The 23824-nt window shown below is 53.3% G+C and overlaps 2 protein-coding genes across 9 annotated transcripts in view; one reads left to right on the top strand and one right to left on the bottom strand.

The window, feature by feature from the left end:
• Positions 1 to 3161, top strand: part of MKL1 (megakaryoblastic leukemia (translocation) 1) — a 119734-nt gene extending 116573 nt beyond the window's left edge. For all 5 annotated transcript variants that reach the window (XM_025208882.1, XM_025208880.1, XM_025208879.1 and 2 more), the window contains one exon: positions 572 to 3161. In XM_025208882.1, the coding sequence (XP_025064667.1) occupies positions 572 to 1071 (500 nt within the window). In that variant the 3' untranslated portion in view covers positions 1072 to 3161. The remainder of the gene's footprint in view (positions 1 to 571) is intronic.
• Positions 3162 to 4605: 1444 nt separating this feature from the next.
• The window catches only part of SGSM3 (small G protein signaling modulator 3), a 32668-nt gene continuing 13449 nt past the window's right edge, over positions 4606 to 23824 (bottom strand). For all 4 annotated transcript variants that reach the window (XM_025208887.1, XM_006027669.2, XM_006027668.1 and 1 more), the window contains 15 exons: positions 23513 to 23708; positions 22916 to 23061; positions 21805 to 22032; positions 21027 to 21081; positions 16201 to 16328; positions 15690 to 15845; positions 14859 to 14913; positions 14207 to 14256; positions 9886 to 10038; positions 9584 to 9654; positions 9138 to 9186; positions 8698 to 8783; positions 8224 to 8346; positions 6814 to 6874; positions 4606 to 6395 (listed from right to left, as the gene is read on the bottom strand). In XM_025208887.1, the coding sequence (XP_025064672.1) occupies positions 6312 to 6395; positions 6814 to 6874; positions 8224 to 8346; positions 8698 to 8783; positions 9138 to 9186; positions 9584 to 9654; positions 9886 to 10038; positions 14207 to 14256; positions 14859 to 14913; positions 15690 to 15845; positions 16201 to 16328; positions 21027 to 21081; positions 21805 to 22032; positions 22916 to 23061; positions 23513 to 23708 (1641 nt within the window). In that variant the 3' untranslated portion in view covers positions 4606 to 6311. The remainder of the gene's footprint in view (positions 6396 to 6813; positions 6875 to 8223; positions 8347 to 8697; positions 8784 to 9137; positions 9187 to 9583; positions 9655 to 9885; positions 10039 to 14206; positions 14257 to 14858; positions 14914 to 15689; positions 15846 to 16200; positions 16329 to 21026; positions 21082 to 21804; positions 22033 to 22915; positions 23062 to 23512; positions 23709 to 23824) is intronic.

Consider the following 23824-nt stretch of genomic DNA (forward strand, 5'->3'; position numbering starts at 1 on the left):
ACACGGAATACAACAATTTAACGAGCATGCAGGACACGGGGTACGTTGGGAAAGTCGATGACGGGGAGTCGTTGGTGGGTGATCAGTCCGCCACGTTCACTCTGAGATGGGCGCGGTGTTCTCCGACTTGGGCGGAAACTACTCTAGCTTTTATACGGCTAAAAGACCAAATTCTCGTCGCCACGTAGGAATAATTTAGAACCGACCAATAATGGTGTGTGTATTTACATAAGGATGGCGGGAGCTTTTCTGCATCGGGGTTCTCCACCGTAGCGGAAATTTCACCATGCCGAAAAGCTTCATTGTGCTAGAAAATTCCACTGTGCCAAGGCACTTAACTACTAAGTTCTGACACATAAGAGACTAGTTGGGCACTGGCTTAATGTGCCATAAAGCTCCTGAACATACCTGGGTGATCTCTTCTAGGTTGCACTGGCCAGTGCTGGATCCCTCTGTGGCAGGTTGAGAGCCCCCACAAACACAGTTGAGGCTTATCTGGGGAGAGGGGGTCTCATATCCCTTGAGTGGAGTCCTTTACTGCCCGGGCTTTATGTATATTTTTTCTCTACAGAGATTTCAGCTGATTTCAAAGAGCAGCCCTCCCCGGCCGGGAAGGAGCCATCTGCATCCCCAGCCTGCGCCTCACCACCTAGCAGCCACCATTCCTCTGAGCTGCCCCTGCAAGTGTCCGTGGGCCACCCTGTCCTAGTAGGTCGACTGGAGGACTTTCTGGAGAGCAGCACGGGCCTCCCTCTGCTGACGGCAGCCCATGATGGGCCTGAGCCCCTGCCCTTGATCGATGATCTCCACAGCCAGATGCTGAGCAGCTCGGCCATCCTGGACCACCCGCCTTCACCCATGGACACTTCAGAATTGCACTTTGCCCACGAGCCTGTTGGGGGATTAGCCCTGGACCTGGGTGAGGCTAACTTGGACAGTATGGATTGGTTGGAGCTGCCGGGGGGGCCTGTCATGAGCCTTGCTCCCCTCAGCACTGCAGCCCCCAGCCTCTTCTCCACAGACTTTCTTGATGGACATGATCTGCAGCTGCACTGGGATTCTTGCTTGTAGCTCCCTGAGCAGAGACTGAAGGGAATGGGTGTGGGAGGGCTGGGGATTGTGTGTGGGGAAGAGAGGCCAGTCAACCAAAAATGAGCCCCTAGTCTGTGTACTCCTCCCCCAACAGTGACCCCCAACAGGTACCAGAGGCCGGGGCTGGTACTGCTGCTGTTGGGCTTTTGTGCACGCTGAGCTCCAGGCAGCCAGTCAGGCCCAGAGCAGAAAATGGGGCTGTTGAAGGAGAGGGTCCGCAGGGGCTTTACAACTGGCTGGTTCCCAGCCCCCTCCCCTTGGTCTGGACACAGCTGGGATCTCAGGTGTTAGCAGAGGCATTTTAGTTTCCACCCTAAGCTCAGAGAAATAACAGCAGTGCCCTGCATGTGACCCTGGCAGGCAGGATTTCCCTTGCTCAGGCTGGCAGGAAACAGTGCGGCTGGGTCTGTTCACTCCCAGGGGCAGAAGGGGGCAGGAAGGCAGTGAGCAGCAGCTTGCTCCTAAAAGCAGTTTAAGGAAAAAAAGGGGGTTTATGCAGGTCAGGAAAGGTTCTTTGGGAAACCTTTACAGAGGGGGAGATGGGCCGCAGGAGTTGGAAGACAGGGGCACCTGGGGGATGGGGTGCAGGCTTTCTCCCTCACCAGGCCTGAGCTCTCAGGCCTGTCTCATTTCTGGACAAGGCTCCAGCCCAAAGTGACACTCAAGCCATAAACTACAAGCTGCCTCAGCCCCCTCTGCTGCCACAGTAGGGCTGGCTATGGAGTGGGCAAGAGTGGAGGGCCACAGGGGCCCCAGGAGCCGGGCAGCTGCAGATGCTAAAGCATGGGCTTACCCTCTCTCCAGCTACCTGGGCGGGGTCCCCAGGGACACCGCACTGGGCCCTTTACACACCAGCCAGAGCAGCCAGGCCAGGCAGGTGGGAGGTGGGGAAGAGAGGGCAGCTACCATTGTGCCTGGGAACAAGGCCAGCAAACTGCTGTGTGGAGTTGATCAGGGCCCTTCAGTGCACCACTCAGGCTGGGTGGAGAACTGGGCAGGCAGAGGGGCTCCCTTGGCTTTTCCACTCCTCCGAAAGGCAGACAGCATCTAGCCTGCCCCACTTCCCCTACCTGAGGTACTTGGGCAGGTTGGCACCGGCAGGCCCTGTACATTCCTCCCCCTGCGCGTGATGAGCTGCGGCACTGAGCCAGAGGCATGAGAGTGGGCAGGAGCTGTAGGGCAAGGAGTCCAGCGTACCCAGACTAGCCCCACACTGACCTCCTTCTGCACAGGTTTCCTAAATGGCCTCAGGAAGAGCCAGACAGGACGCCTACCCACTTCTGCATTCTGCTTGGGGCTGGCATCTGCTGCTGGGCTCCAGCTACACTAAGGTGCTGGGTATTTGGTCCTTCCATACGCTATATGTGGACTCTAGACAGCGGCTTCCCCACCCCTGGGGGTGGGGGGATGCAGTTGATGTGATCAGGAGTCAGGCCTTCATACACTGAGGCCGCCGCAGACCCTGTGCTCAGAGCAGCCTTCTGCCCAGGGCAAGTGTCCAGGGTGTTCGCCCAGCCGGCCTTGGGCACTGAGCAGCAGCAAGTGGAGTGTCTGGGCCTGGTGGGCCGGGAGAGGCTGAGGGCTGTGGAGAGCAGCTTGGGTTGGGGGTGAGCAGAAGCTGTTGACACCTCCCGTGAGGCAGCCTGGCAGGTCAGGGCTATGGCGAGCACCTGGACCCACCTGCCTTGGTGTCTGGTGAGCTGCAGCTCTGCCAGCCGTATTTACTGCACGAGCCACATTGGTGAGGGTTGGTGCACACCTGCAAGTCATGTCAGCTTAGCAGGGCAATAGCAGAGGCGGCAGCTGCCCAGCGTTGTAGGCTTAGGCTTCCCTAAAACCAATGCGATGCCCTGCAGCTGGCCCTTTTTTCCCCCTGCCTGAGGATTGAGGATGCCCAAATCAGGTTATTGGCAAATCAGGTTATTGGCCTAGACACTGCCCCACTTCCCTTCCCCTCCACCCACCTCCCTGCCCTGCCCACGAGCGCTTCCTGTGCAGGAGCTGGTGCAAGGGAAGTTGCAGCCTCAATGCCTTGAAACTTGAAAAAGCTCACAGTTTTGTGGGTGGTTCCTGCTTGGCATTCATCCTGCCTGGTGCACTGCGGGGATGTGCCCTGTGTACAGCCCAGAGCCACCCTGCTGGGCTGTTACTGGCAAGGCTGCCTGGTGTTTGGGGGGGGGGGGGGGGGGGGCGCCCGGGCAGAGGGAAGGAGCTTTTGGTTTCCACATGTGGCTGAATAGGGAAGAGTTGGCTGTCCCCACCCTTGCTATTGTAGTGCTTCTGCACATGCACCCTTAGTCCCATGCCTTCTCTTGGTCAAGACTGCAGCTGTGCCCATCTGGCATTACACAGGCAGGGATGCTAAACATGGCCAGAGCAGCCTGGCAAGACCGAGCAGCCACCTCCATCCCATTTCCAAAGTCTGGGTCCCCAGAAGAAGGACTGGTGGACTAGGCAGCTCTAAAGGGACATTTGTCATGTCCCACTAGGCTGTGTGCTGGAGCTGGGCTGGGCATGTGCTTCTGCAGTACAACCCATGGACCTAAGGTACTCATGTGCCACTGTTGGGCTGCAGCTGTTGCCCTTGTGCTCTGCCAAGGTTCCTTTATCCTTTGGACAAGAGAGGTAACAGAAGTGGCCAGATTCACTTTCCCAGTGCTTTTGGGGTGTAGGCGTAGTGGTAAAGTAATTGTGCATGAGACAGAGGAAGGAACTGCTGAGAGCTGGGATTGGGAGGTGCCTGGATTGCTCCCCAGCTGGAGGGCAAGGTATAAACACCAAGTTTCTCCTGGCTTTTCAAAGTCAAAAGAAGCCACTGTGATTGCTGAGCTCCCTCTGCTCTCCCCCAACCCCCAAGATGCAGGGGCTGATTTTTTGGTACAGATGAGAAGCTGCAGATAAGAGCAACCTCAGACAAGAACAAGTGCAATGAGCTCCTGCAGGAAGGGGGTAGCAAAAGTTCCTTGCAGTGTGGAAGAAGGGGAGCAGTGAGGTTCAGGACCCTCCCAGCCCTCTGCAGTCATGCAGTGTAGAGCACAGCGGGATGGTGCTGCTTTGGTTGGCTTTGCAGTGGGTCTTGGGGATGGGCAGCTCCTGCTGGGAAGGTGCTAAGGCTGGCTTTGGGTGCTCACCTCTCAGTGGAAGGCAAAGGTGGCCTGCTCTTGCAGGATAGTTAAGTCCTTGGCTGGAGCCATTGCTTCTGTGCTTGACTCTCCCCCAGAAGACCCTGTTGCCCCGCCCCAGGAAAAACAAAAGCCTGATGTTCTGCCTCTACCTTGAATGTAAATCCTGACTCTGCTGTAACCACTACTTGTTTGTAATGTGTATTCGATTAGCACGCACTCTCCCTTCTTCTATGCAGCAGCTGGCGAAGGGTAACCAGCACCGTCTTGGGCGAAAGGTAGTGCTGTGACATAAGATCTAGCATGAGCACTCAACTGGAAAAGGACACATGCAAACAGGTAACAGGAGAGAATGGATCTTCAAATCAAATTATTTTTTCAGTTACAAATATTTGGAAAAAAAAATCCATTTTATTAAAAAAAGATACCAAACCACTGCGTGAGCAGCTTCTCCTGGAGGGAGCACTGATAGGAGTGGAGTAGGGATCACCTTGTCTCTGCCCTCCCAGCCCACGGAGCTGGGAGAGGAGGAGAAAGGCTGCGTCTCAGGGCTTCCTAGACTTCCTTGTGCTGTGGCCTTTTCTGCCACTGCACGGGGACATTCGCCCTCTGTGAGCAGGAGGCAACAAGCCCTTCACAGACAGCAAATGTCTGTCCCCGCTCCTCTGGACAAGTGGGCAGCCTGGAGGGCAGGTACCTGGCACAGCAGGAGTGAATGAAGCTCAAAACCATCTGAGGCCTCAATGAAAAGAAAGAGGCCAACTGCGGTCTCCCAAGATGCAGTTTATTTACAAACCCACGGAACAAAGGAGAGTAGGATGTGAGTGGCATTTCACGAGTTGTGCTCACACACAAGTGCTTTCACTGTACAGTCAGACTCCATAGACCAAAGCTACCACTCCCACTAGCAATTCTCCACCTCTGACCTGGAGGCTCCTGCACACAGGTCAGAGACCCCGTCAGTCTCCCTGAGCCAGCTTAGTCCTGAACCCGCTTCCTGAGCTAAGATGCCAAAAATATACACACATTTCTAGAGATTAAATTTACAGCTTTTTGGTTAATAGTAAAAATCAACTAGAGGCTAAAATGACAGCATGAAACACACTCTGTTTAGAGGGCAGGCAGCTCCTGTCTCGGACCTGGGGGCAGAGACAAAGCCTATCCCCTAAGGCAGCTGGAGTTGGTACAGGCTGGTCCGTGAGGCACATCTTGTGAGCACCCTGCACGCTGGTGCACTGCAGCATGGGGGAGAGGAGACGAGACCAGTGGCGCTCCCCTGCCCCATAAGGCCAGACTCTGCTTCCTGGGGAGCTCCTGCAGTGCAGGAGAGGGGAGAGGCTGAGCCCTGGCCTGCCAGCAACAGGCTGCCTTCCCTCAGTCACCACCTCTTTTTTCCCTGGCAGTACTCCTTGCTGTTTCCAGCTTCCTGCCCGCTAGGCCCTATGTGCCACCCCTCACATGCCCAGCACTGGTCTTCCACCCATGAGCAAGGCACGCCTGAAGGGGCACTTGCCTCTTGCACACTCTGAACTAGTGGCACTTGGGAACGCTGTGGAGACTGCACCACACATGACAGCCCATGGGACACTGAAGGCAGAGGCCCATGGTCCAGGTATGAGCTCTCCCCCACCAGGAGACAGCAGGCGAGAGGGTGGCAAATAACTTACCCAGTGGAAGGCAGTGTGGAAAGGCAAAGCTGCACCCTGAGAGAGCCGGGCCAAGAGAGGCAATGCCAGGGCAAAGGCAGAGCGCACCCCTGGCAGGGATCCTCGGGCAGCTCGGCCAGTGCACAGTGGTACAGGCGAGGGGGAGAGGGAGAAAGTCCTTGTAAGTGCTCAGCGTTGAGCATTTACGCCAGCTGGTCACTGTGTCCTGCGCATCTGTGGTTTGTGCTGCTGTGGCCATGCAGCCAGTCAGTCTGTCTGTCCCCAGTGACACAAGAGACCCTGAAGTGGGCCTTGTCACTGCTACAAGCAGGAAGGGAGCTGGGATGAGAGTGAATGGGAGGGGCTCATCTTTCCAGTCAGGGGTCAGGGAGAGGGGAGCGTGTGTTGAATGTGCGCAGTCAAGAAGGTCCACCCAGAGACATGGGAGGGGTCACCCGTCGATGTCCCAGCTGAAGAGATGGTGTTTCACCAACATGTCCTGCACGCCTTCCTTCAGCGGCTTCTTCTCCTTCTCCTGCAGGAAGACAAAGGGCCAGGAGCTAGCGCCAGCATCCCTATGCAGTGAGGCAGGAGGAGTTTTGCCCCACGCTCCAGGTCTGTCTCACTCTACTCTATCCCCTCACTCAGCAGCACCAGGCCAGAACAGCGAGGGCCACTGGTCAAGTAGAAAAGGTCAACACCGTTTCCTCCCAAAGCCCCAGCATGGCTCCTGGCTGGGGGGGAGAGACAAGAGGGGGCAGGGAGCTGATCCCCAGAGCATCTTCAGCTCTTGTCACCCAGCAGGTTTCTGTGATCGCCAGGTCCAGCATGACCCTGCCACAGACTCCAGCCAGCTGACAGCAGAGGCAGCCCCACTAGGAAGGGACAGCTCTTTGGCATGGGGCTGGCTAACGTGCTAAGAGATGGGAGGGGATCTCAAGCTGACAACTCACCTCTCTCTTTAGAGGAAGCTCCCAGTCCTGGGACAGACTGAATGCAAATTTGCAGAGGACTCTAAAATGGGACAAAGCAATGGTTACACCTTTACAACAGACACCTGCCGCCATCCCGTCCCCCTCCTTGGCTGCCCTAAGGCTGAGATACCACAGGTCTGTGCCCAGGTGCTGGCTCCTGGATTCTCAGCTTATGTTAAGAAAACGTGAGATGGGGCCTTTAGCACTTGAGGGGCAGCTCTGGCTTAGCTGATCAGGTCTCTGGGACCTTGCAGGTACTCTTCGTTCCCTGCAAGACCTGGGATTGTGAGAACAGGACCCAAACACAACAGCTGCAAAGGCCCAGAACAGCTGCTTGGAGAGGTGTGAGCTGCCCCGTGAATCTCACTGGGCATTAACACCAGGGCCCCTTGCTTTGGGGGGACCCACTGAAAGGACCTGGCAGAAGCCTGTGTTGGGCGTGATAAAGCATGAGCAGGCCCAGTCCTACTCTTCTTCCACAAGCAGATGCACCCTGAAAGTTTTTGCAGCTGCACTCTGGGGAAATGGCCCTGCCAAGCCCTGGCCTCACTGTCATGGATGCAGGACCCCTCATCGCTGTCAGCACATGTAGCTGGCAGGGCAGAGCCATGGGGGCCTGTAGCTGTGGACTGCCTCCACATGGCTCTGCTCCACCCCCAGGCCAGGTGCTCTCAGCACCAGCTGCAATGCATTCACTGACCCCAAGAGCAATGAGGGGGCCGAGCTCCTCCTGCACAGCCGCTCAGACCTGCCTGGTTACACAAGGCACCGCTTGGAGCTTTGGCAGCCAAGCCCATGCCAGGGCTGAGGACAGCAACCAGCGGCTCCCTCCCAGCAGGCCACACCCTGCTGCTTGCATCCTGCAGGGCCTGGCTGGGAGGGGCCTCCGGTGGAAAGCAGCAGCCACAAACAGGCAGCCACCGCAGCTCACAGGGGAAGGAGGGATGGTGCGGCACGTTTCAGTTCTGCCACTGACATACAGCCAACCTGCCCCACCATCCCCTGCCCAGCCAGCCCCTGTGCTTGTTCAGCCTGGTGCTGGACCCCCCTGCCTGGCCTTCCATGTGCTGAGCCTGAGAGATGAGTCTTCTCTGGCAGGATCCACGGGGCCAGTCTGCAGCCTCCTACTTCTCCACCCCATTGCCAGGCCCTCGGGAACATGGAGGCAGCTTCTCCCCATGACATCAGACTCAGCTGTCTGTGGTCAGCAGCTTCCCCAACCCCGCAGATGCTCAGGAAGTGACCAGAGTCCCATTAACCAGTAACGCAGCCCAAAATAGGAGGTGCTGCTTCCACCACTGGAAGGAGGGGCTGGGCTGGGCCTGGCTCGAGGACATTTCTCTGCAGATCCACATGGGCCAGGGGAGGGGGGACCTTGCGCACACTCACCTGAGCTCACACTTTATCTGCACCCAGCCAGGACTGCGCAGGAAGGACCAGGGGTGAAACCATTTCTCTACTGTCTGCAGGCTCGAGCATAGCACCTCCAGCCACAAGTGCAGCACCTGCTCACTGCAGGGGGTTACAAGTAGCTACTGAAGGAGCCCGGCCACTTTGGGGGGCAACCTAGCTCCTTACCCAGTCTCTGGCCCACAAGGTGCCTCCTCCCCACATGGGAGCTGGCTGCCCAGGGAGCTGTTCAGTTGAGCCCACAGGGGCTGGGCCAATGCACCTGACAATAAGGAACCAACCACAGTCCCGTGCCCTGTAGCCACCAATGCTGGGGGCCATTTTGGGCAGGCTTGGCCATGCGTGAAGTGGCTGGTTTCCAGCCTTTCTCCACAACCCCCTCCCCCCCTGGTAGCCTGCCCCAAGCTCAGAGCACAAGCAGCTCCGAGGGGGTCCTAGGGCTCCATGACTCACTTGAGTCCCACGCAGATGAGGGAGCGAAGTTTCACGTCCATCTGGGCATGCGCGGTGTCATGCGTCATGTTCACCGACTGCACTGCCTGCGGGAGGAGAGGGGCCCATTACCCCCTTCCCTGGGGCCCAGGCTGTGACAGGGCAGCTGCCGTGACCCAGCATCCTGGGGCTGGCTCTCCCCATCATCTCTCTGCTGCCAGGGCCGGAGGACCCACGACCCCCTGGAAGCCAGAGCTTCCCACCAGCCCCGCAAACACCTTCTCGCAAGAGGGAATGGGATGGGATCCCCACGCCTGCCTGTGCCTCCCCCACAGCCTCCCCTGGGGCACCACCTCCTGCCAGAGGCTGGCAAGGCAGGAGCTCTGGGCTCTTGGTGGGACCAGAGCAGCCATTTAAGGTCTCTTCACAGAAGCCTCCCGGGGGCAGGGGCACCTACTCACTCGATAGAGCAGCTCCTCTGGAGTGAGGACTTTGCCATCTTCATCCAGCCTACAAAAAAGACCAAAAAAAATTAGAGCAGAAGCCCAGCTCATGGTTCCCGGCCAGCCATGCCCTGAGGTGGGCAAGACACCTGCCCAGCACAAGCACCCTGCAGGGACAGGGGTGGGAGGAGCAGCAGCCCCTGGATGGTACCAAGGGTGGCTGCAGTTCTAGATGGTGCCAACGGCAGGCACAGCCACAGCGCATGGGGACAAAACCAACGCACCAGTCCCAGACCAGAAGAGCCACCTAGCACCGCACAGCCCTGCTTTTTCAGAAGAGGGAACCCACTGGTTCCCCAGGAGGAAGGCACGAGCTTCCCAGAGGAGAGGGCAGCAAGGGTTTGGCAGGGCGGACTTGGGAATGGAGGTGGACCTGGCTCTCTGTGTGACAACGGTGGCCTCACCTGTAAGTCTTGCAGAGCACAAGGCGTGAGTACACAGAGTCGAAGTCCCTCTCCACCTCCCGGCTGGCAGCCTGGCAGGAATGGGACAGTCAGTGCCGCAAGAGCCCAGTGCCCACCCCAGCCCTCATGGACAGTTGGACAACCTCCCAGCACCATCCCGCCCAGGTAACAGCAGAGATGCACCTTGCAACCCAGTGGAGAGGAAGATTGTAAGAAGGCTGCTATCTTGTGATCCTCCCAGGTCAGAGCCCCACTTTCCCCTTCTCTCTTGGCCTAATAGCTCCCCCGAACACCCTTCTCACCTCCTCAATGAATAACCAGGGATGGCAGGGTCCTCCCAGCAGTGATGGCTTCTTTAGCCCATGCTCAAATATGGACTTCAGCGCTGGACAGAGCGTCCCTCGGACCAAGTCCGTCACCCCCTCTGTGACTGAATCGTCCCCGGCGACGGAGTACTAGAGAACGAAAGGAGCTGACACTGAGCATCTCAAAGATAAGCAGAGATGTGCACTTGGCCAAACTGCTCATCAGATGTGCATGTGGCCTTCCTTCCCACACAACCTGCACCCAAACGCACCCTGGCCCAGCTTCCAGCCAGCAGTCCCAGGACCAAAAGCTTCCCTGACCCTCCCTGGGGCTCAGACCTTGTACTGAAAAATGCCAGTGCCTGACTAGCAAGCCTGGGGTGTTAGGAGGTAGAGGGTCAGTGGTATGCAGGCTGAACTTTTTAAGGCTTGCTTCTCCCCAGCTTCCTCCCTCTCTCCCCAAGCTCTCACACACTAGGAGGCAGGGTCCCTGCCCCGATGCTCTTAGGCTTTAAGCACCCATGGACTGGCAGTCAGGAGAAGCAGGTTCAAATCTTTGCCCTACACAGTCACTTCACCTCTGCGCCTCACATCCCCATCTGCAAAAGGTGAGGGAATGAGATGCCCCAACCTCACCGCAGTCATGAGGAGGTATTTGTTCACTTTGGTGAAATGAGTGGTGACCTCCCTGCAGTAAATGTGCTTCTCCAGGGTATTTCAATCACTGGGGATCTACTGTAGGTGTGAAGTGGCCTCACCTGTGCCATACCGGAGTCTTTGGAATTGCCATTTTTATTGGAAGCTCGTATACCTTCCCATGCGGCTCTTTCAGCCTCCTTACAATTCAAAGACTGTGGCAGCAGCACACTTCAAACCCAAGAGTGAAAATGGATTATAGAATCCACGTTGATTGCAACATTTCAGAGGACCTCAGCAATGGTAGGAGGCTTCATCTTTCCTTAAAGGATGTTATGGGAGTGTAAGAGTGATGTTGTTGCTGTGATGGTCCAGAAATTATGCAAGGGGCAAGGATTTCTTAGTTGGTCTGATAAAAGATATCACCCTGCATAGCCTGGCTCCCTGAGATCAGACACCTGAGGAAGAATGGCTTGTATTTGAAAGCTTTTTCCCCAAAGAAAGCTACATCCCATAGTTGGTCCAATAGAAGATATCAACCTACAAAACCCTTGCCTCTCATTCAAAGGATAAATCAGCCTGAATGGTGGGACCAAGGAGTTCCAGATTCATCAGCTGAATAGGAACTGGAATACAGCTCTCCTGAACATGGCACCTGACCTAGCAGTTGAGGCCAAGGCACAGCCTTTGACAATGTCAGCAGGTCATTCCCTTGGACCACCTTGACACTGGCAAGGGTAAGAAATACTGGTAGGTCAGAAGCTTGTCCCTTGTTTCAATGCCCGGTGGGAGAGGAACGCTAAGCAGTTGGCAACACCAAGAGCTCACAAGATGCTCTTTGTGATTTTTTCTGAAGAGACAGGGTGGCCTTTTGAACTGCCTTCTACAGCCAAAGAGAGACAGGATGACAGCCTGAATGATTTAGCTCCACTCATGTAACATGTAGAGTCCTGGATCTAAGTGGTGTGCAGTCTCGAGCGTGGCTTTGCTAGTAGTCCCAGGCAACAGAAAAGGGATGAGACTGGCTTGCTGTCTCCATTCGTAACCTGCCTCTGATCAGCCAACTGGCCCAATAGCAGAGGTCAGTGTCTTCCCTCCTTAGGTGGGTTGCTGCTAACAGGAGTATTTTGAAGTTACTTTCCCTATGTCATGGGGTGTCTGAGTTATAGCACCTTGCGCTGGTAATGATACACACTCACCAGGACTTCCATGAACTTCCTGTGGACTGGGTAGCTGGCTAGCTATATGGGAAGCCCATGAATCAGCAGAGCCCTGAGCCTGGAGATCGAGGCAAGTGTTGCCACCCTGAATCTGAGGCAAGTGGATGCGTTTAGTTTCCTAAGGTCTGGGACAGGAGATAGACCCTTCTCTGCGTTTTCTTTTTTTGGGATAAGGACACAGCAGTGTCTTGTACTCCTGCAGAGTTGTTTGGGCCACTGCTGGGTGAGGCAACAAAGCCCTTTGCACCACAGGGTCTGAGAGAAAACTTTTGCAAATTGAAAGGCACTAGAGTAGAAATGGAGAGCAAGCTGTGGACTAGCCATTATCCAACACCCATGCACCAGAGGCAGTATTACACTCAGCAATGTGGTATGGGGTAGGAGGCAAGGCAGCTCCCAAAGGCTGTTGCCGACTTCTGAAATTTCTGTCAAATCTGGAGCTTGGCTGACAGGATGGTGAGAGACTTATGGAGGAGACAGATGTCAGGAGTTGCCTCTGGTAACAGAACTATTTGCATTGCTGATGATCTGGTTGTCTGTCCTGGGCCTACGGGATTGGTATTTGTAGGGCTTCCAGTAGGACGGTGGAGAGTAAAACTTCACAGATCTGAGGATGGACCCAAACCCTTCAAGGAAGGGGAATGCACCATCAGTCCCTGGATGGGAGGTTGTGGATGGCTGCCTGCAGAGCAGTGTTGAAAGCTGCCTGGCCCTTCTTGTTCAGTTTCCATCAGCTCCTCCCAGGTGTCCTCAAGCTGCTTGGATAAGAAAGGAGTCATCCTCCTCCACGTTAGGTAGACAGGGCTTGAAAGTCTGCCACCAAGTTCAGCAAGACCTATGGGCTTTGTGCATGAACAGAACCTTTCTTCTGTTCTCTCTTTCCTGGCACACGCCTTCTGTTGGCCTGGATTTCTCTGCACCACTGCAACCACTAAGGACCCAGACTTTGGAAGGACAGAGACATGGTCAAAAAATGGAGTGGGGGTGGGAGGGGAAGACTGCTCAGGAGGATTTCTCCTCCCTCTTGGAAACAGGCTGAACACTGGCTGAGATCTGCCAAAGCACTGTGACCAGATCTGCTTCACCCATGAGAAGGGAAAGCCTGGCAGAGGCTGGCACAGTTAGGAGGTCAAAGAATTGGAGAGAACTGGAAAAATTGGAATAATGGTCACCACTCTATCCAGGGTCTCCACCGAGATCCCTACACCATTGGCTGCTGGTGCCGAGGCTGGCTGGACTGCCTCATTTGGAGGTAATGAGGTTCCTTCAGTGGAAATGGGGGCAGAACTGCCACTGCCCCTCTTCCTTGGGTGCAGGCCTCAGGACCCCATGTCAGTACTCTCAGCAGCAGTATCACTGGGGACTTGGGTCTCCAGGAGGAGACCGGCTATGAGACGCACAGGATGATGATGCTCAAGGAGAGGGTGGTGCGCTGAGGTACTGCTGGGGCTGCCACTTACACCTGTGCTGGGCTGGTGCCTTGTGGGGAAGGTCCCCCGTTGTGAGGAATGGTATTCCTTGAATGGAGCAATACCTACAGCCTGGTGCTGACATTGCCTGTGCTTCTCCCTGCAAACCCTGCCCCAAAGAGGTTTTCATGTGCCCTTTGGTCTTTTGATTGGTTTTGGTGTCTTTGCTGTGTGTTCACGGTACCCAGTCACCTGGTGCCAGTCTACTGGGGACTCTCGAAGGTTTGCCTGTGCCAGAATGATACTCCCACTTCTCCTACATCTCTGTTTGGAGTCATGTCTGGACTGTGTTTGGCCTTTCCCTCAGCTGCCTCCAGGCACAAGTGTTGGTGCTGTGATAACGAGGGCTGAGGCTGGTACCAAACTAGCGTTGCAGCTCTCAGCACCATCAGCCTTCATGGCTGCAGGAACTGGTTTTGTCTGGCTGTGATCAGTCAGTGCTATGTTCAGTGGGGTCTCTCCCACCTCCTTCTCGCTGCCAAGCAGGAAGGGCACTTACTGAGGAAGATCCTGCATTGACCTCTATGGCCTTGCATGGAGTGCAAGATGGCCACTGGGTACACCTGGAGCCCAAGATAATGGTGCTGTGTGAAAGAATTCAGCCTTGCATGCATGAGGCGCCTGTGCGGCCACATTGGCATGATCTGCACTGACGCACTCAATTGGTATCTGGCAATTTTCAGGGTTCCCCTCCCTCCCCTCAGGTTAGCTGGGAGCTGCAAGTGCAGTTCCAGGGACCTTGGTCACTGCACTGGACTCTCACCCATCCCACACCCTGTGGGCTACCAATTTTCTCTATCCTTTACGTGGATGTTCAGCAAATACTTATGGACATTAAGTGCCACCTGGCCACAATTTTGTTTGGTCCTTGAGCGTTTGAGAAAAGCAGAGTTTCAGCCACCAACCAGCCTAAAGGGGCAATGGCATGCATGGCTTGTAGGAAGAAAGGCTAAGAGGTTTCCAGGATGACATTTAAGATACAGCAGTGCTTACCTCTTTACTCCGTTCATCCAACATCTCCACAAATTTTGCAGGAAACCAACCTATGTGAAGCAGACACAGGGATCAGCTTGAGACAGACTTTAGGAAATCCTTATGCAGGCACATACTGAACCCTAGAGAAGCAGCAGGCTGAGAGAGGGAGGAAGGGAAAGTGGGAGGACAAAGGAACTTGGTTCTTGTGGCCCTTGGAGCAGGCTGGGAGCCCAGCCTGAGAAGAAAAATAAGCTCTGGGATCAAATCAGCCTGGGCTCAGGAAATCAGGACAGCTGCAAAGAAGAGGTCATTATAGGACATTCTGCCAACAAGCAGCATGGGCAGCCTCCACTCTAGCTGTAAAACCTGCTGCCTCTGTAGGAAGTAACCAGCAAGACGACTCCCCCGCAACCCAAGCCTGTGTCCCCACCCACACCTCCTGTGCAGCAGAGCAAATGTGCATTCCCAGGCAGTTACAGCCCCCCCAGGACCTGCACTCTTTGGCTGCAATGCTGAGAACTGTGTGCAAAGCAAACCCATGCAGCCCTCTGGGAGAGGGATGGGAGAGCTCTCACTGCAGGCACAGCCCTGTGTCACACCAGCTTCCCAGTCCCACCAGCTCTGGAGCCTGTCCCCATTGCCTGGAAACCCTAGCCCCAGCCATTCTCACCTCTCAATCCATTCAGCTCCCCCACCCAGCAGTGCTCATCCTTCTGGGAGATGATCTGAAAGGAGGAGGGGGAAAAAGGGGACACTGACAACTTGTAACATGAGCACGTTGAAGAGCGCTAGCAAGGAGACAAAGATCTGAGAACTACCTGGCTCCCCCTGCCCAAGGGGTGGGGGTGTTTGGGGGGGGTGGGGGGGGTCTTGCCACGAGAATGGGGCTGGCAGAGGCAGAGAGAGAGGGTGCATGCAGTGTGGGAAACTGCTTTGTCCTCAGCTGTCAAAGGCGGGCAGGGGCCTGAACACCTGAACTTCAAGTCACCAGCCAATTTTCATTACAGGCAGACCAGACCTGGTGGGAACAACAACTTCATTTGGTCACCTCCAGAGGCTGAACCTCAGAGCCCCAGCTCTAAAAAGCATGAGCTGCTAGTGCTGGTGCCAGAGGACTAGCTCCATTAGCACCCTTGGGGCAATGTGTATTGGGTTAAACTGGGTTCCCAGTTCAAACTCCATCTGCCTACCACTCAGGACTGACTGAAGAGGGAGGGAGCTTTACAACAGGGGCAGGGTTGACAAGCATTCAGTCCTGGCCAAAACACACATGCGTTCATAAGGAAATCCTGCACCCCACCTGGCCTGGCCAGAGTTCCCACTCAGGTCAGAGTAACAGGCTACACAAACTGAAACCCTGCCAGAGCTATGGATGAGACTGGGCTATGGGGAGCATTTGGTCTCAAGCAGTAGCTAGAGGCCAGTGCCTATAGCGTGACCTCTTTGCAAGGGAACAAAGAGGATGCATCACAGTGGGGGGATCCCAACCCCTCCCACTTACTGTGATTATATCATTCTTGCGGAAACCCAGCTCATCGTCATCATGGCGTTCGAAGTCCAGCAGGGCCTTGGCACGGCGGCGACGGTTCCGAGAACAGGCCACATAATTCTCGTGGTCCCGCTGGTGGCTCTCCATGCTGTAGTCTGGAGTCAGATCCTGGGGACAGGGGTGAAGGGGTATGGAAGAGAAGCACAGAGAAACAGTAAGAAGGTGACTGGATGTACAGGTGACTAGATGCTGAGCCAGGTGTTCCCATCCCCACCCACCGTAGATCTTCTCCCTCCCTGGGGCAGACAGATTAGCTCTCCCTGACCCTGTGAACAAGCATGACTCTATCCTCCACCTGGGAGGGCCAAGGTATCCACAAAGACCCTGCCCTTGGCAGATCTCACTTGGGCCTGGTAGCTCTTCTGGGGCTTGGATAGTCGTGGCCTGGACAAGGAGCATGTCCTTGGCTCTGCAGCGAGGAAAGGGTGGAAGATGTAGGCCTCCACAGGGTGTCCCCACTCACAATGCTGCAGTTCTTGGGGTCCACACACTGGAAGTGCCGCGCCACCTGCAAGATGGCCTCACGCAGGTCAGCCACCAGCTCGGTCTGCTTAATGTTCTTGGCCTTCAGCGCTTCCAGGTCATCGTCACCTGGCACCAAGGGACAGGACCAGGGTAAACACACACAGCCAAGCCATGTTTTTCATATAAATTAAAATAGAAGTGCTGACAGCCTGTCGTTAGGGCCTACGCTTAAATCAACGTGCTTAATTCATTAAAATTGGAGGAGAAGGATATTGCTTTTTTAACAATACACAGGATCAGTAGGAAAATGCCTCACTTCTGAAGCCAAGTCAAGCTGCAGATGCATGCCACACCAGTTGTGCACTACGTTAGGTATCCATGTTCTTTTGCGTCTCACCAAGGCCTGATTACTATTATTTTCATTATTCTGAGTGCAAGTACTTTCAGTTTCTGTTGAACAGAGAGGCTCCAGGCTTGCTTCCTTTTGGTTTCAGAACAGCCTGCAGGTGCAAAGACTAACTTCTCCTATGGACTAACTCATTCAGAGTAGAGAAACCGACTGGAAGAGGAAAAACAAGCTTTCCTTCTGCTTTTTCAATTCCCAAGCTATGAACTAAAAGATGGGAGGAAGAGAAGACGACCTATACGTTCCAAGAGGAATGTGGGTTCAGATTTCCCAGAGGTGCATAAACACCAACAGATGCCAAGAGGCACCTTCTGGGATTTTTCCAAGCGTCTTCACGGGCCTCTCACATGCATAGATTTAAACAGGAATCAGGCACTTCTTTACATTCCACTGGGCTCCTTTCTAAAGGCACCTAAATACTTTTGAAGTCTGGCTTGTGTTTACCAGATATTATTGATCAATTCCCTATCCGCAAGAGATACCTCCTTTGCTGCCCAAATCAATTTTAAATGGAAAACGACATTTTGATTAACTAGTGTGCCAAGCACATTTAAAGGCAGTTTTATTTAATAAGGAAACACATTTCCAGATTTTTTTTCACATTTGTATATGAATTCCAATTCCCATCCAAATGCAGCCACACTAATCCCAACTACAATATTTTCACCTGGTAAATCAGGGGTGTCCAACTGGTTTGGCCTTTTGAGACAGAACCAGATCATGGGCTCCTCACATGCCAAACCTGGATCCATCTGCTTTTGGCGGTAGAGCAAGCACTGTCAAAGAGCTGCGGGGTCAACACAACCATTGCTTACCCCCTGCTGCCAAAAAGCGTGTCTTGTGGGGTTCCATACCCCAGATTTTAGCAGCAGACCTTCTCCCCAAATTCCTGAAACCTCCAGGAGCCCCACAGGTGGGATGACACTGCTCTGTCATCATTTAAATCCAGCCTGCATGTTTAACACCCTTGTAGTAAATAAATACATTGTTAATCATTTTTTTTAACATGAAAACCTGTAAGAATTAAGAGTCTGAATAAACCCATATAGATACAGGGCCTTCTCTGGGCTTATCAAGATCATTCTGCTTCTCAATCCCATTCAGCCACTCCATCCAGCTTTATGGCATCTGCAAATTTGTCAAGTGTTCACTCACTTCCATCCTCCAAATTATTAATGAAAATACTCAATAGGACAGACTCTGGGAGGGAGTGGGGCAACTTTACTTGACACGCCCCCAAGAGAACCTGGAATAGGACCCAGCAGGAAGGAGCCTTGTAGCTCCTTTGACGTTGGTTACAAGTCTTTGAAGGCTTCAGTCCTCACATGCTCAGTAGAGATTCCTTAGAGAGGCTGCTAAATTATCTAAAAATTCTGTCTGTATGAGCAGCTCCACCCCTGGGGCTTCAGGGGATTTACAGGATTCTCTGAAAGTTTCTCTCAGATGCTGTCACGGAAGGAGGTAGCACCATGGGACCAGGCACAGTAACCATGCCTGGTCTGCACTGCATGGCTTTGCTGAAAGAACTACTGTTCTGCTGGCAAACCTGTATGCACATGGCCCTCCAAGTTGTTCTGCGGTGGCAGAACCCCTCGTTTCAGCTGGCAGAACACCACCTCTCCTAACCAAAGGTGGCACCTGTCACTGCTGGGCAACCAACAGCAGGTGCATGCAGTCACGCCTGTGCCTTCTGCTGGCTCATGCGTTGCCTTCAGCAGTTGTGGCCGTACTGCCCAGTTGCCTCAATTGCTGCAGTGGAACCATGCAGATGTGAATGACCTTTTGCAGTTTCCCTGCAACAGCTACTGTCTGAGTTTAGCAGCAGAAGCAACCCATGCTACTGCACAAGTGTTTTCCTTGCTGGTGCTGGAGCACTGAGGAGAAGAAGGGCGATAGCCTCACTGGAGAGAAAAGGAGAGGACCTGAACCTGGTATATGCACATGTGTGGGTCAGGGATGAGGGAGGGAAATATAGGGGGTACCAGGAACTCAAGTGGGGGAGGAACTGCGACTGAGGGGAAGATGGGAGGGGCAGAATGGGCCAGGATAATGGTGGACTCTCCTATCCATAACTATTACCATGTCCAGGAAGGGTCTGTAACTGCTAGAGCACACTCCCATCAGAACCCACAGCAGAGTCCAGCAGTGAGACAACTTGGGACTCCAGTTGTCCTCAAGCAGCTGTAAAAACCCCTGGCAAAACATGTGCATCAGCCCCCTCTACACAGAAAATGACAGCCTGCTACTATTGTCAGTTACTGCAGTATCCCCAGTGGCAGGAGTCTGCATGGTGGAGCTAAACATTTCAGTCCATGAAAACATCCAATGTTCAGCAGTGGAGAAGTGCCAGAATGAATACACCAGGGTTGCAACCTTGATTCAGCCCCCTTTGTGCTTATGTATTACTACATATTAGATTTCTACACTGCCCTTCCCAACAAGGGCTCAGAGCAGCTTACAGCAAGAGACAAACTAACAGAAGTAGAACAGAATATGAAAAAAAAAGCTTCCAAAAATGATACCCCAGATTAGGTCGATCTGCCAAATGCCTGCCCAAATAGGAAGGATAACTTCATGTCCTCTGGCCTGTTTGGTGCATAGTGAAACTAGGCAAGGAACAGTGGGAAGAGGAAGGATGGTTCTGCGGTTGAGCCAGATGAATGCTGCCCAGATGCTAAGCCTGCTTCTGCTACACAGTTCCCATTAAGGCTAAATAAGTCACTCCATAGGTGTTTCCCATGGGTCTTTAACAGCACGAGCCTCATTTATGGGGTGCCCAACATGAGGTATGTTGAGTCTGACTTGCAAAAGTGCTGAGCACTCATCACTGCAAAGCCGAAATTAGTGGAGCTGTACTTTCAACAACCAAGACCTTAATGTCTCTGTGCCCACGTTCTCCATCTCTCAAATGGAGTGACAGGAGCCCCTCAACTAGCAGGGAGACTCTGATGATTAAAATAATTTAATGTTTGAAAAGCAGCAGGAAGGTTTAATGAGGAGCACTGCAAAAAAGCCCAGGAGGAAATCAGTAAGTCTGCTGTCAGAGCAAGGCTGGAAAAGCATGCAGTAGAGACGAACTGGGGCCACCTACTGAACAAAAGAGAAAAAGAAACCCATTAAGTGAGCAGCATTCACCCTGTGCACTGAATGAAGCAGGGATCTGTGGAAAGCACAGCATGAGACCATGTAATTAAGAACCGCATCACAATACATACACACAGGAGGCTGAATTAAGGTCACACAAGTGACCTTCTGGCATTGATTAGCTTTTGAGTGCTTGACTTTACGTACTGCTCTTTTACTCTTTTACCCTAGTTTATCTGTAAGCAATGCTCTACAATCCTTGGAGTTTACTATTAGCCTCCCTGAAAATTTGTAAAAGGCATTTTCCAGCAAAGCCAGCAGGATCCACACTTAATGCTACTCATAAGACTGGAAGAGCCAATAAAACTCAAGAAATCAAATGACATGGAGACCAATTTACCCACACAAAATTCAGGCCCCTTTCTTAAACTTTTAGATGGGGCAGGGGGAATCTGCCCTGATTTGAAATGTGGCTTTTTCCTCCCAAAGTAAAAGCTCTGTTATCTGGCATCCATGGGGAATGGGGTGGGAGGGGGGTTCCAGTTAATCTAATATGCTGGTTATCTGAGAGGCATCTTTGCCTGTTCAGGCCACCACCCCTCCCGCCATATCTGGCACGCCAGGGCTTTCACTCCCTGGCGTCAGTGTGCCGGGGGACAGGGAGGGGGGCCCCACACAGACTGCTCTGCCCCGGGCCGTGGCACGAGGAAGAAGTAGGACTCAATGAAACCGGAAGTGCCATAGTGGGACTTCCGGTTTTGCTTTTGCTGTGTCTATCGACAGGTGGTTTCGTTTTTGCCACGTTGATCAGCATGCTGGTTAATAGACCATTCTGGAGGGTAAAGTGCCAGATAACACAGCTTTTACTGTATATCTTATGGAGGAAAAAAGTTGATAAATCACACTCATGCTGGGAGGTTTGCAGACATTTGGAAGTAGCAACAGCTCTTAAGTGCATGCACAATCGTACCCTTTACTTGTGTCAATTTTTCCTTAGTGGAAGCATGATAGCTGTATGTTGACTTAGTTCACCAGCAATGAAAATTAAAATGAGTGCTTAGAGTTGAGATCACAGACCAGGCTGGGGTATGGATACTCATGGGCTGCATGTTCAGATTCCACAAGCAACACTGGACATCCTGCAGCAAGCTCTGAACTCCCTTCCCCCTCCCCATTCTCTCTTCTCCTCTCTTTCCAGAACTTCAGGCTGAGGCTCACCCATTTCTCTTCCCTATATTCAACCACTCCCTTTAGGCTCCTCTCTCTTTCTCACCCTTGCCCCTGACATCACAACTACCCCCACCACAACATTCAAGGCATATGTTTGTCCTCACCAAACAGCAGCGAGGTGATACCAGATTTCCTGCGCTGGGTCCTGCGCCGCACAATCTGAGTAGGGGAGGGAAGAGCAAGACAAAATGGACACGTGAGGAAAGATTAAGAGAACTTGGCTCAGGCAGACTGGCCACAGAAGGGTGGGAGTGTCTCAGGGGAACAGAGTGGCTGCAAGGAAATATCCGAAAGGTGTAAAACAGCATGGAAGGAGGGGAACGGGTCAGGGCAGACCTGGACAGCAGGACTGGGAACAGAATGAGGGTATCAGGACTCATGCGAACAGCAACTGACCTAATGATCCCTGTGGAGACACTCAGAACAGGACTGGACAGAGCACAGAAAAGAGCCCTGTACCAGCTGCAGACAGGGAGGGGAGGGAACGTCTTGCTAGGTTATTGCAGCAATAAATTAATTCATTCTGTATTTAAAAAGTCAGTATTTTCTGCTTTTTTTGCCAGCTATGCAGGTCCTTCTCACATGGGATGTGCCTGGCATGGGAAGTGTTGTGACCATGCCAGCATGCAGGAACTTTGGCAGGAAGAAAAGTGAAGGTTGGTGATCCTCTCAGCCTGATCATAGCACTCCCCCCTTCCCATCCTCTGCAAGACATAGATGGAGGCAGCAGGAGCAGGGAAGTTTATCCTGGAGCTAAAGCCAATTGACGCAGGATGGCCTTGCATGGGCAGACAGCAGAGGGCCATTGAGCCCAGAAGGCAGTGCTATAAAGGGAATCTGGAACTCCAGACTGCAGGGGCAGGGAAGACCCCACACACTCACCTTGGAGATATTATTGACAGCGGCACTGGGGTTGAGCAGCTGCCCCTGGTCAGCAATGAGGTAAGCCAGGTGCTTGCGGCGCTGGGTCTCCACTGCTACATCCGTCAGCGAGCCCGCAACACGCATGGCCTCCCGCAGCAGCACGTCTGCGTCCTCAATCTGTGATGGGATGTCTGACAGCGTGTTGAAGATGGATGCAGAGTTCTCTGACTGGATAAGCTCATCTTCCTGCAGGAGTGGAAAGAAAAAGTCACTATCCATATGACACATGGAGCAAGTCAGCCACTCTCATAAGAGGAGGATATTCAGCAGACCCCTCAGGGCACAGCTCAAGCAGGCAACCTAGCCCAGTAGTAACTAGGTACCTTCTTAAATGGTTATATTAGGAAGAAATCCAGACTGCCTGAATCAGGAGACAGCTGCATCTCCTCATGCCATTCATGTGGCTTTCAAAATAAAGCATCTCAGAGCATGTTACTAAGCATACCTGCAAGAATCGCTTCACCCACTACTGAAATACAGCTACCTTAGTGGGTGGGGGCAGTATGAAACAAAGAAGCTATGACAACAGCAGCACTCAGCAGCTACAGAATAAACTCTTCCCATCTGCAGCTAATTAAGTGCAACCGCCAGGTTAGGATAACCACATGTAATTGCCCAACAAAGCTAAGCCTCTGACTTCTGTGAACAGCACGCAGAATCCTCGGCTGAAGCCCTAAGTGTCTGGACTTTGTTTTTACATCTCCATTTAAAACCAATGAGAAACTCAGAGCTCTCCTGAAATAGGAAGGATGGGATAAGTCTCCATTTTGGAGTCAGAGGGAGGGAGCAGAGAAAATGGGGCACAGAGGGGTTGGGGGGGGGGAGGGGAGGGAGAAGGAAAGAGAAGCCATCTTTTTGCCTGAAGCACCCCCCAACCCCTAATCTCACACAAGGGATTGCTGACTGGCCTAACAGGAACCCAAACATGTCACCAGATTTGCTTGCTTCTGCCAGCCACTGGAGGTAACACCCAAACCAGATCCAGAGAGTTCTCAACCTTAGTGCCCTTCTGCTTCTTGGAAGGAGGCCAAGTTGGTATATCGATAGAGGCAGAAGAGAGGGTAGTTACCTTCATACTGAGCATGCCCAGAGTGACCTGGAAGAGCACCAGGGAGCCATGGTAAAAGAAGAGGTCCCAGATGCGCAGAAGCAGTTTGATATGCACAACACTAGCAAAGGAGGTGAGGAACCAGTGGAGGGTGATGAGGGACAGCTCTGTGGATATAAACATACAAAGGGAACATGACACATGGGATCAGCTCACCAGGGAACAAGGGAGCTCCCCAGAGCCACCCACCCTACCAGCTTAACAATGGCTTAAAACACTGGAGCGGGACTTGGGAGACCTGGATTCTACCCAGGCTCTGTCACTGGCTTGCTGGGTGACCTTGGGGCAAGTTGCTCTCCTTTCTGTACCTCAGCATCCCCATCTGTAAAATGGGGATAACAGCACTCACTTCATTGGCACAGCACTACATGCATACTAAGGAAATATTGCCTTGGGCATATTCAGCTAGAGGAGAGAGGGGAAATAACACAGCTGTGGGATTTCCGCCACATCATTTCAACACAGGATAGAAGGCTTGCTTATCTGCCCACACAGACAAGCCAAGGCCCTGCCGGTATCACCCGTCAGGAAATGTAATAGCTTTCAGAGCCACTCTACCAATGTCATGCTCTTGCAGGAGCTTGTCCAGCCGTGGCAGGTACTGCACGATGAGCTGACGCAGCACACGCTGGTCTGTTTGCACCCCCATGAGTGTGGTGCTAAAGTATGAGGCAGGTACCAGGTCCTCGATGATAGCACACATCATCCAGAAGGCATCCTCCTCCTCCAGGAAGAGCAGTAGGGAGGCTGCTACCTAGCAGGAGGGGAGACAACAGATTCAACCACACCTGCACTAATGAGATGCTCATTGGTACTTCAGGGGACAGGAACCATCTCCCTCACACTCTCCTTCCTACACAGGAGAAGTGG

This window comes from Alligator sinensis, unplaced genomic scaffold (genome assembly GCF_000455745.1).
Source record: "Alligator sinensis unplaced genomic scaffold, ASM45574v1 scaffold215_1, whole genome shotgun sequence".
In the NCBI taxonomy this organism is placed as follows: domain Eukaryota; kingdom Metazoa; phylum Chordata; order Crocodylia; family Alligatoridae; genus Alligator; species Alligator sinensis.